Source organism: Rhea pennata, chromosome 1, assembly GCF_028389875.1.
Source record: "Rhea pennata isolate bPtePen1 chromosome 1, bPtePen1.pri, whole genome shotgun sequence".
Taxonomy (NCBI): domain Eukaryota; kingdom Metazoa; phylum Chordata; class Aves; order Rheiformes; family Rheidae; genus Rhea; species Rhea pennata.
In genome coordinates this window covers 155417574-155430730 of record NC_084663.1, presented here as the reverse complement: position 1 = coordinate 155430730, position 13157 = coordinate 155417574, and the positions used below count along the sequence as shown (strand labels likewise).

Here is a 13157-nt window from a genome sequence, read left to right as displayed (position 1 = left end):
ACTGGTGATCCAAATTTCAGTCCAAATGCATAGAGGGTGCTACATATAGTTGTGAAAACTAATAGAAACCAATGCTAGTACACGTCTTTGCTACTACTTTTGCAGTCAAAGCTTGTGTATTCAAAATTCAGATCAAACTGTAGAGCCTTTCTGAAATTTGGATGAAAAGACAAAAAAATCATATATAAGTAATTTATATTTTCGGGTCAGTCAGAAAACAAACAAATCAGGGATTGAAAAAAAGAAAAAGACCATTTGAAAAAAAAAAATCTTGCATTTTTCTGTACTTCTTAAACTACTACTGTATTTTAAAGCGTTCTCTCAAAGACTTTCAACAGGACTCCACTTCAGGACTGTCCTAACAGCTCCAAGATGCTTTAATACACTTCAGCAAACAATAGTGTGCGTGTGCATTTGTGTGTGTATAATATCTGTAATTTTTGTTTAATATGAGTCATTGTTAATGTTGTTACCTTTTTATTGTGAATGTTGACATTTCCCATACAATAAAACTTCCTTGATAATTCTGCAACTTATACTTAAATTCTGATCCTCCTTATACCACTGCAAATACAGAGTGATTCTACAACAATCAAACTTTCTCTAGATTTAGGTTAGCAATACTTTGGGACAGCAATATTCTTTTAAACCTGGTGGATGACCTACAATGATGACTTGGAAAAGGCAAATTAATTCTTCTTTTCTGTCTTCAGTTTTGGGGTTTTCTTTTTCGTCTTGGAAAACAAGTTAAGCTCATAATATTTAGCTACAGTGTGCCTGAAAAATCAATAGAATAAGAGAATAAGATCAAGAACAACAATAAAAACAACAGAGAACAGGGAAAAAAACTAACGTGAAAACAGTAACAAATTAATAGTGTCTGTCAAAGACAAGAAAATGATCATTTTAAACACTCTACATGTATTCCTTTCTGTAGTGAGGTTCATAAAACAAATTCAGACTGTCCGTTTGATTTCATACATTTGAGTTTTCACGTATATCATGTGCCTCCTTCTGCTCTCAAAACAGTATTACATTTAGGTGATTTAAATAGAATTAGGTTTATGTCAATGTAAAACTTTAATTAGAGAAAAGTTGGGTTATACTTAGAAATTAAAATAAAACAATACTTTATATTCATGTCTGTTATACAGAGATCAGTTTGCAGTATATTCGCTCAGGTCACATCACAGAAATCAATCTCATCTGCCTAATTTTGAAAAGCTGTTGTTGCAGTAATGATTTAATTTTGTTAATGCAGTGAGGTTGCAAAAAATGTAAATTTATAAGATTAAGTTTTAACATTTATAAGATTTAAATAGAGACAAAAGAAACTATAATGCATTTCTAACCGAACTGGGATATAAAGCAGTAAGCCTCATTTCCTCAACTCCAGTGATACACTACATCATGTTAGCTAAGCTTAGATTTTAACAGGGGTCATTTCCCCAAAGATAGTTATATCATAAAGCAAAAAATAGACAAGAGAAAAAAATAAATAAATCATACTTTTGAAATAATTTGGCAAAAGTTTCAAAAGTACTGCAAACTATTACTTAATTATAATAATGGTCCAAGTTCTGGCAGGTCCTGTGCAGAAATATCTGCAGGAAAACTTTTGCTCCACAGCAGAACAGGGCTGGAAACAGCTCGCTCTCAGCTCTGGATGAATGAAGACTTTAGAGAGTCATCCCACAGGACCCCAGCAGTGGGTTGTTTGTGCGGGACCTAAAGCAAGTGGACCTAGTCCCTCCATATCCCCTGCCCTGGCTCTGGCCCATCTGTGCAGCAGAGCGGGCAGAGTCACCACGCTGCTGGCAGCACGTGGCAGGACGTCCCCATGAGCAGCATGCTGGGATCTCTGCACATCTGTTCCCTTCTGGAAAAAAAATCTTACTTGTTGTCCAAACTGCCCAGTCCCACTTTAAAGCACAACACCACAATATAAAGAGCTTAAACATAATATGAAAGGAAAACATGGTTTTTTTTTTTGTTTGTTTTGTTTTGGTTTGTTTTTTTTTGGGGGGGGGAAGATCTGTAGAGATATAAAAATAGCAATATTCTAAAATAGATGCATTTGGAATCCTGTACTTAATAGCAAAAAAGTTATGCTCTGTACGAAAGAGTTATGCTCTGAAGACATGGCTCTTTCCCCACTGATTAGGCTATTTGCCTAACTTTTACACAGCTAAAATCAGTAGAGACACATCCCATTGGAAAATCACCAGAAACCTGTTTAAGAAATGATAAGTATTCTGAATTCAAAAAAATATTTTCTCTTGAAAATTTCAAGAGGTTTTAGTCTTTAGCAAAGCATAGATTTACTATAGTTTTTAACTATTTTGATAGAGGTAATTGAAATTATGAGACGATGATTGGTATACATAATTTTTTCTAATTTTCCAGTTATACATTGAAATTTAAAGAAATAATTGTTCATTTTTGAAAAGGGTATAACTCACAAACTGAGATTTGCTATATAAGACTTCACCAGGAAGTGACTGTCTTTTAAAAATCAGTTATAAGTTTTCCAATGTGCAAGAATTTTTACTCACAACTGTGAATAAATAAAGTATACTTATTATTCTAAAACTCTTCTATGCAGAAATATACTTTCAGCAAACATGTGTGAGGGCAATGTTAAGAGCACTCAGGGAAAATTTGCATGTAATTTTTGCAAGCAAATTAAAAATCTTTATATACTTTCATTATCTATGCTATAATAATAGCATAGATAGAGCTATAGAAATAGAGTGACTAATAACTTTATTGTTTATTTGACATTTTTGTTGTCATTTTAAAAGCTCTGTTTATTTTTAAGAAACACCTAGAAAAGCTGTCTTTTCTTTTTTTATCCTTTATATAAACAAATACAAAAATTTATTTTAGCAGAAATTATTTAAATGTCTTTGAAAATGTAACCTTACCTCTAACAGTAATAAAGATACTCCACAAAATAATGAAGTTATACTAATAGAAAAGTATATAGAAAAAGTATTTTCTTGAATCATGAGCATAATAAACCAACTACCACCTAATATGAGTTAAGAAGAAACCTTTCACAGTTTTTATAACTGGCCACTGTAGCTTCTTTTATGAAGAGCATCTATACTACCACATGTATAAATGTGCATAGTTATGGTTTTGTATTTAGAGCTCTATTACTATATACATAAATCTGAAATATAGTGTAATTAACTTACAATATGTTTAATACATTTTAGAGTTGCCCAAATTCTCCCTTAATAGGACTTTAAATCCAAATATTTATCTAAATGAATACATGACTAATAATTATATAGATCTTTTTTCCCCCTCAGGAGAACACATGAGTATAACCCTTAAAATATGAACAGCAAGTTAGTCAACATAGGAAAATAAGTAGCAATGGATGATCAACTCCATAGACCCTCTTATTCTCCTAAAACAGTGATGAATAAAACAAGAGCAAGTATTTTTCCAAGTATCACAGACTATTCGTCTTTTCCCACTCCCTTTAATGGGGAATTTTCTCTGATTCTGGGTTGCTAATATATTAAAAATATAATAAAAATATTTAATTATGATGGTGTTTCACAGAAGTGAAGTGTGTTGACAGGCTCAGGGTAGGTACCATTTACATAAGCATTCAGGCAAATGAAGGCAACATCTGATCTAACTTGCAGAAGATAATCAAGAATTAAACATACATTCAAAAAACATTCTAGGTATCTCATTTGTTCCATGCAAGAATGTCCCCCTAAAACTACAATCTATTGCACACTCAAATATACAAATATACAAAAAAAATATAATCATTTTTCCCCTAATTATACAGTAGATAAATTTGAAAATGTCATGGCTTAACTAAGTAACTTGCGTAAATTGTAACTAACTCAAAAAAATCATTAAAAATCAGTTTCACATGCCAAATTGAAGGTTTGGACTTTTTTATTATTATTTGTAAGCTTCTAGGTACACTTTCCCTTTATTTCATGGAAATCAATTCAGACATCCATAAGCACTTCCAAACTGCTGTTAGTTTTCTCAAAAATCATACATATTGTTTCTTGGTAATTTTATTTCAGATCACCCTTGCTGTTGTTTTTAACTAGCTAATTTTATTTTAATGCTGGAATCTCAAAATGATCTATCATCATCAATGTATATGAAAGCTGAATATTCCCATCAGGATCTCCAAGACACTTTAGAAGGCCACAATATTCATATGCTCCTGCCTAAGTTTATCAATTCCACATTTATGTTTGCCGCTCCTCTCAACAGTTTGACTACATTTGATCTCAAAGAGTCCTACAAGGCAAAGGCACTCCCATACAGCCTACTGTTATTCAGATAGACCTTTTTCTTCATCTTCATCAATTTGGATGAAAGAGAAGAGATGGAAGGTGGAGGAACATATTTATCAACTTCACTGCAAGACTGCTTACATCATTCCCTGATCTCTTAGTCATCATACTTCTCCAACTGCTAACTTAATTACTAGAGAAAATTTCTCTAAAGTGGTTGACATCTGCATTTTTGTATGTGGAAATGGCTCTTCAGTGTGTACGTTTTTTAAGGAATGATCTACATCTTTCATATAGTTGCCCTGTTTACAAATAAGTCTAGACTTCAAATTCAAAAGTAAAAGTAAATTTGGGTCTTTTACATAGCTTCAACTTAATAAAATCTCTCTACAGGTCAGAATATTCATTTTGTGCCTCACTAAATTTATATTTTTCTGGCTGATTGATGCTGTGAATGAAGTTTACCAAATTGTTACACGCTTTCACTTAGTGGCACTTGCTCTACAGTTCTAACAAGAGAAAAGAACTATAAATACATGGTTGTTTAGTAAAGTGGGTGTAAATATCTAGGAATATATGCCTCTTGAGTGAGAGAGACTGAGTAAGCTTGAGAGTTCCCTCTGGCTTGATCTGTGGGAAGAAAATGAAATCCACTCTAAAATATAAGAAATCTCATTCTTGTAGAAATATACACACTAAAATACCTTCACTGTAAAGAGAGAAAGGGGAATAAGACCTCTGTTGTAAATTTACCTGCAAAAACTGTTATTAAAGGATGACATACAATTGCTATCATGCAGTCTCTCAGTGGAAATAACAACTAGAAAAATATATGTAAAAGCTCTTGGACTCCTCTCTCTCCAAAATACAAATAAAATAAAATAAAATAAAACTACAGTTATGTCATACAAGGCCTTTATTCATATTCTTATCTCCAAGAAGTGGATTGCATAGCTCAGACATTCTTTAGTGACAGAATATAGTTATCAGAGACATGAATGAGGCTTATGATTTCACTGTAGTGGTGTGGGACAGCACAAGCAGTAGGATTTTACAAAGTTTCTCACAGTCAGATTTTTCATACAAACACAATTTCCTTCAAACTTAGTTTTTATACCAAAATCACTTTCTTAGGACACATACATACATTCATACATACATACCTACTTGTATATATATATATAACCTTACTTTAGATGTCTACAGTGGCCTCCACTGCCAAATGCCTCATTTGTAGGTGAGATAAAATGACTCTCTGTTCTCTTTGGAGTAAATGACTGGAAAACTGGTGCTTTTAGGGCATAATCCATCTAATGTGTTTTAGAGGTACATTTTATCATGAATTGAATCAGCCTCTAGAATACCTATATACTTCCACTGACTACAAAGTCGTAATGTATACAACATTGTATCTGTTGTGGACAACCATCTACTTTTAGTCAGATTAATTACTTACGTTGTGTCTTCTAGAGTGTTATGAATGATACTTATCAAAAAGTAGCATTTAAGAATTCAGTTTCTGAGTTGCTGTCTCCCTTTTAGGCACTTCATAGATCTAAATACATTATGGATCTTAGTGAATACTGAAGTGATAAATTACTAAGTATAGATCAAATGATTTTTAGGTAGGATAAGTGATAGAACTGTAATTTGCATTTTGATTACTTTTCCTAGAAGAACACGCGATGAAGAAGCAAGATTGACGCATTCTCTGCAAAGTGCATGTGAAGTATAGTGGTTGATGGAGAGAGATCCAGTGAGCAAAATAAAACTGAGGGCAGAAACATGAGATCTCTAACCATGTTGGAGTGTCGTATGATATCTACTGAATTAGCATGTAATTCATTTCACTCAGTCTATGCTAGTCATCTAGTGTCTCTTTTTCCTAAAACAGGAATGAATGAATATTATTATTGGCAATATAAATGGAATAATTGCCTAGATTAATTAGATGGGAACTTTTAAAGTCCAAAGTTAGGTGAGATTAGCTCACCTCTAGGAAGAATACACCCAGAAATTTGCTTTTGCAGGAGTGGCAAACTCACATTCTGACCCAACAAAGCATTTGAGATATCAAATAACTTTAAGCATGTTCATAGTTTTCCCTTAATTCTGTGACATTAATCTAGCTCAGAAAAGGAAATGGAAACAAATTGCTGAATCAGGATTTTAGGCCAAAATGTAAAGCTCATCAGCCCATTAATGAGAATTTTACTCTTTATCTTAATATACTAGTGCACTATTACAAGAAGTAATAAGAATTAACTTAAACCATATATTAATCTTAAATTAGTTTCAGAAAATAATTAACCTTACCTTTTTAATTTACCTGAAAAAATAACATGTGCAAACATCAATTTATACAGTCATATTGATTTCATAGCATTTTAAACAAAACTTTAAAAATATATACATTTAAGTATAATGACTTTTTTAATACTCTATATAGTTCATCTTAAAAAAATCTCTAAAATAAATATTTTAATTTAAACACACTGTAAAACAGCACCAAATCAGTAATTAAGGCTTATTATTTCCATTTGTTTTAGATACTGACCATCAGTGCAAATTTCTGATGATTTAATTTGTAGGAGTTTCTTCTGATTAATTTAGGTATCACTCTTTCATATAAGATAAATACTGGGTGGTTACAATGTGCAATTGAAATGTCTAACTTTGTGGCAGATGCTGGTCTATGTGACCTTTTGTAACAGAAGGGTTCTTTATCACTTGAGCTTTTGGTTTCATATTTCTCATCTGCTCTTTTCTGCCAGCTTTACTGAGAATTTAAATCAAAACCTAATTAGACTACATATGCTGTTTAGGAAAAAGTTCTTGAAAAAGTCATGATTCATATAAGCTTTGATATTTTCAGAAAATGCGAATAAATGTAATTTTAATTGTTTTTAATTACTTTCAATCATCCTCTTACTCAAATAATAAGAGTGGAGTAGTGCTCTTTGATAAGAAAAAGGGAACATAAGCACCAGCTCTATATTCTAATCAGCCATACAATCTGTATTTAACAATGAAATCCTTTATTGATATGCATGCTTTTAAACTAAGGAGTATGAAACTCAGCTATTTTCTTACATATTTCTGATGCCAATGTCACCTCAAATAAGAAGTGTTATAGTTAGCATGTAGATGCTTAGCATGAGGATGTGAGCTAAAGTTTGCATTTTAACCACATTGATACAAAAAAAATGCTGAAACATTTTTGTTTTTCTACTTTGACATTCTAATAGGAAAACTAAGTGATTAGTTGTTATTTTACTGTAACAAACTTACCTGACTTATACATTTCAGTATGTTAACTAGCACTAAAGAAGGTCATATTTTAAGCACTCTTAACTTTCACTGGATAAAGGAAGTTGTCTGAAAATGGTAGCTGATGTTATGTTTAAACATTGTGAACATTAATAAAAACATTTGCAAAGAAAGCCTTGTACTTTTCACAAAGAAGTAAGCTGTATCTCTAAAAAACAAATTTTAAAACCTTAACATTTGTATGTCCTACTTATTTATTTGACCCAGTTCATACTCAGAAGTAGCCAGAATCTTCTTTTATTCCAGAAAGTGATTGCCTGCTGACTTAAGAACAAGAACTTGAGCATTTCCCCTGATAGCAAGCTGACAAGTCATTATGAGGAACTATGTCTTCTAACTTGAAGCCAACACAGTTCTCTACTGTGTTAATTGTTTGAATATTGTCTTCTGACACTTTGACTATAAAAGCAATGTTTTAGACACCAAAAATCTATAGATATTACCACAAATAATCTCTGTAAATATAACTATTACTTAAAAATACGCAAAAACAAAATTTTATAAAAAATGTAATTAAATTTTAAACATGAAAACTGGACAGTAGACTGAAATTCTGTTCTTTCGTTACTTCAGTGACTCGATAAAGCTATAGCAATGGATGTGACCTTGTTGTCCCAAAACTGGGTTCTGTTACCTGTTTACAACAATCTGATTGAATATATCAGATGAATGAATTCAAAGAAATATTTGTCTTAATTATATTTATTGTTTAGTCATTATTGATGTGCAATTTTCAATGCAAGAAAATAATATATAAAGAAATCAGATTGCAGGAATATTTTTTTGTGGAATCGATCTAAGAGGGATTTTCCCTGAGACAACACAGGTATCTAGAACTTCTAAAACAATATACAAAGTCTAGTGATTTCCTAACAATATGCTATGTCTATGGCTCAAAGAACAGATAGTTCATTGATACTATCAAGAATAAAGATTGATTTTCAAAATACTCTAAAATTCAAAATTCTCAGCATCTTCTGTAAAATTTCCAAAAAACCTGAAACACTTCAATTTGAAGTTTTAGAGTAAGACATATTAAAAGTTACAGGAAGGCTTTTTTTCTATTTTTTCTTGAAGAAAAAAAGTATGCATATACTTATATACTAAAACTCACATGAAAAGCTAAACATGGACTGGTTTGATAAGCAAGACAACTCCTGACTGCAAATAGATTTCTACAGTACAAAACAATTTGTGTACAATAGTCTTCAGAGACTAGCAGACATGTAGTGGAACACAGAACATTTGGAAAGTAAATTTCCTTCTTGTTTCAGGTAAAGAAATGAAATTTTGTCATCAGTGTTTTTTTGTGTTTTATACAAATACCTCAAAATTATTTTGAAATGTACTATTTATTATAACCCATAGTACTTTCTTGAAAGACATAACTAGCTGTACTGAGAGTAATACCCCCATGACTTTCATTCTAATTTTTGAATTGACAGTTTCTGGGTTGGGGGAGGGGACAAGGAGTGTTAGGTTGATATTCAAAGTAACATTTATTGATTTTGTCATCATCTATAACTGGTCATCAGGATGAAAAGCTCTCTTCTACTCTGAATGAAGCAGCCCTCTCAGAATACTAAAGATCTCTAAAATATAAATAGATTAGTTAACAAGTCTTTTACTGTGCTAAGTCAGTGCTTACATACATGATTATTGAGTAATGTCAATATTTTTAGCATTTTATTTAATATGCAATAAAACGCATCTCACCGCAGAAACTAATCAAGTGGTGTGTATCTAAAATGCATAGTTAGACGTAAAGCTCTTATTTTCTAGTCATATATTAAATGTTGATTCTTAAGCTAAGAAGTATTTGGATGTCCAATGTTCAAAATATCTATATACACAAAACTTAAACTATTTCCTGATAGAGTTTAATAAAAATGTATGTGAAACATCAGAAAATACAGTAATATAATGTTCGTTCTATTGCACACAGACTATTCATCACAAACTTCTAGTTTCATCAGTACACACTTCAGAGTAGGTCACTTGAGCCACATTAATACACATTGTTACCAGAATGCTGAAACTATTGAATGTTTGGATTTGTCAGAGATCTGAGTGAATCAAAACGCACTGAGAGACACAAACGCATGAAGTCAGGGAGCGCGTGTGGCGGAGTTATTTCTCCGCAGCGAGGGCGGCTTTGTCAGCAGAGCGCTGCGCTCCTTGCCTTGCCTTGCAGCACCTTGGACAGCAGCAACCCGCCGGGAGCGACCCGCCTTGCCCCTGCAGGGCACCGCCGACCCCGACCTCTCCCTTCCCCACCGCAGACCTCTGTCTGTGCAGTGGGGCAGTCCAGTGTCGTATTGCAGGTTTTGGGAAACGAAAGAGGGAAAAAAATAAATATAAAAATAAAAAGTTGCACCTAGTTTTCCCTGATGTCATAATTTCAACACAGACTGGTTGGCCAAATTCTCAAAACATTATATGATAATGTCAGCAGATAGGTCCAGCACTTGGAAGAGAAGAACTGCAGGGCACGTGCATTGCATCTGTTTTGTTTGTTTATGCAGTCAATGCAACGATTCAATCTAACTTTATTTTCTATCAGTAGAAATATTAGAAGTATTTCTCCTTATTCAGGCCCTGGAGGGGAATTAATTATATAGTGCACATTTGCTATTCTGCACATTTTCACCACTTTTTATGCAACAGCATATTGCAGAGCAATGATAAACTTCGTGGTAAAGCTCAGTCAGACTAAACTGTGATCCCCAAAAAATGACCTTAAGAATGCAGATGTCAACTGTTTGGCAGCACTGAGCAGTAGGTCAATTAAGACGTTACTGGAATGGCAAAGATGTCTTTACATCAGTGGAGATATATTTATATTTGCTTTTTATTGCCTCCAAATCACTCAGTTCAGAGATAAAATTTATTTACTTTATCAGTAACTGAGCATATAAAATGGATGTGGTGAGTGTGTACACACACAGTTTATATCCCAGAAACAGTGGAATCAAGAAATGAATGAGAATACTTTGGACAAGCCTAACAAGGAGAAAAATGATGGCAACATTCCCATTCCATTCAATGAGATAACAAGAATATTTAACTTCCAATGGGACTGAGGACTGATTTTTGAGGCAGACTAGGTGTAAATTACACCAGTTTATCAAGTAATACGATTCTTTAGATGTGGACTTTTATCACCAAGTGATTTCCGAAGGCCATCCTGAAGTTACAAAGCATTAAGGTATCACTAGGCCTTCTGTTTAGAGTGGTGATTTGTATGCATTGTTGTGTTCCACTGGCAAAACAGGATTTGGTTCAGCTTGGTTAATGTAGTGCTAAAGTGGTCAAGATAATTCACTTCAGGGCAGAAACCACTCACCTGGCCTGACTCTCAATAAATACACAAATAAATGAGGTTAAAAAAATACTGCTTGTTTGCTTGCTTTTTTTTTTTTTTTTTTTTTTTTTTTTTTTTTTTTTTTTTTTTTTTTAGTTACCAAGTACAACACTTTTTTCTTGCTCTTTCCTGTCTTGAGAGCTGGGCCAACTAATCTGGTGCAAAAGTCGGGAGAAAACAACAACTGCAAAGAGCCAGCCTGGGACTCTGCCTTCTAATAAAGGGGGGAGGAGGGGGAAATCTCTTTGGATCTCTCTGAATGGTCACCGGTGACACGCCAAGAAAACCGCCGCGGCTTATTGAGACGCTGCCATCCTCACTTCCCAACCAGAGGTCACTGCAGCGTCTGCACACATCCAGCCCTAGCCCTCGAGCTCTCCCCGGCTCCCGAGACTTGGGCAGCGCGCCCCGGGGACACGCGCCCCGCGCCGCCGACGCGGAGGCCGCGGGGAGCCGCCGAGAGGTGCCCGCGCCCCGGCACCCTGCCACCCTGCCACCCTGCCACCCTGCCACCCGGCCGGCGCCGCCGAGCCGCGCTCCGCTCCGCGCCTCGCGCAGCCTCCGCCTCGGCCGCAGGCTCGCCGGAGGGTCTGCGGGCCGCGGGGCGCCGCAGGCGGCCCCGGCTCCGGCTGCCCTCCCGGGCCCCGCTCATTGGCATGCAGCCCCCGTCGCTGCCTCCCGTCAAACCGCTGCCGAGCCCGCTGGAAGCCGGCAGCCGAGCCGGAGCCAATCGCATATTCATGAGCAGGGGGAAATCCAGCTCTGCACTCCCAGAGGACCGAGGAACACTATTTTTTTTTTTTTAAGCTTCCCCCTCTCCCTGTGTGAGCAATGCGCACGCCAGGGCTCCCTGCCGATTTCCACCAGCAGCTCCGACACGACAGTGCAACACGACTTCACCCTAAAAACCACGGCCACGGGCGCGAGGAGCACAGACCAAACCAGCCAAAAGAAGAACCGCGGCAGCCACAACAAATAAGGGAGGCACGCCAACCCGCCAGCGGGAGGGACAGGAAACACAGCAGGGGCTCCTACCTTACAATCCTCAGGACACGATTTCACCGAGTACTCATCCGACTGTAAATATTTCTGGAGCATAACCTCAAACTCTTCGTATTTCTCCTGAGCGTGCTGGTCGTAGCGCTGGTAAGCCTGGACGCACTGGCTGCAGGAGCCTTCCCCCTTCAGCACCACATCCAGACTGCAGTTCAAAGTGTCCGGATTGGACAACCCGGCGAACAACTCCCAAAGTGTGTAGGAATTACAAAAGGAAAGGTAAAAATCCGTCAGGTCCCAGCCGGGCGCCGGGCTCTGCCCCGAGCCCCGCGGCCGCCCCGGGCCCCCCCGCCGCCGGCACACCGCCTCCGCGTCCCCCACGCTGAAGCACTGCCCGGACGAGGAGCTCTGGGGGTGACAGGTCTCCACAGCTCTGGCGGTGGAGTTCCCCAGGAAAGCAGCCTTGCCGTGGCGGGGCTCGGTGTCGTTGTTTTGGCTGCCGCTGCCGCCGCCGCTGCTGCTGGGGGAGGGCGGGAGGGAGGGCGAGGGGGGAGCGAGGATCCGGGGCGCGGGGCGCGCGGGGGGCGCCGGGGGCGCGGGGGGCGCCGGCTCCCCCATGCCCACCAGCAGCTCCTGCTCCGCAGGCTCCGGCTTCTCGGGCGGCTGCTGCTGCTCCTTCTCTCCGGTCCCCGTGAATTTGGCCTCGGCGCAGAACCACAAGTGATCAGAGAGCAGGACTGTGAAAAACAAGAGCGATGCCAGGGACAGTCGCCATTTCTGAGCCCTCTCTGAATCCGTGAAGGGTTTCTCGTTCTCCCGGGGTGCAAACCAGATTTTTAAGCCGTCATCGTACTGCCGACTGCACATCCAAGCACCCCTGGTCATATTTTGGGAACGCACAGCCCTGGCCGACTCCACCGTGAGGGCTCCTTTGCCAGTGTCACCACAATATGCATTGACTTAAAAGATTGAGGGGATTTTCTTGCCTTCCTTCCCTTCTCTCCTCTCGCTCGCTCCCTCCTTCTTCCACTCTCCCCCTCTCTTTCTGCTTCTTTTTCTTCGTCTGAGATATCGTTGGCTTTCGCCGGTGTCTCTGCCTTGGTCTCACCACACCAAGCAGCCCCAATCCATCCAGCACGGAGTGCCGTGAAAGATAAGAGCAATAACGCAGAGAGAGGAGG

General features: G+C 37.6%; 1 protein-coding gene across 1 annotated transcript in view; it reads right to left on the bottom strand.

Annotated features, from left to right (window-relative positions):
• The window catches only part of NALF1 (NALCN channel auxiliary factor 1), a 475762-nt gene extending 462901 nt beyond the window's left edge, over positions 1-12861 (bottom strand). The window contains exon 1 of the mRNA XM_062575600.1: positions 12016-12861. Within this exon, the coding sequence (XP_062431584.1) occupies positions 12016-12861 (846 nt within the window). The remainder of the gene's footprint in view (positions 1-12015) is intronic.
• Positions 12862-13157: the final 296 nt, after the last annotated feature.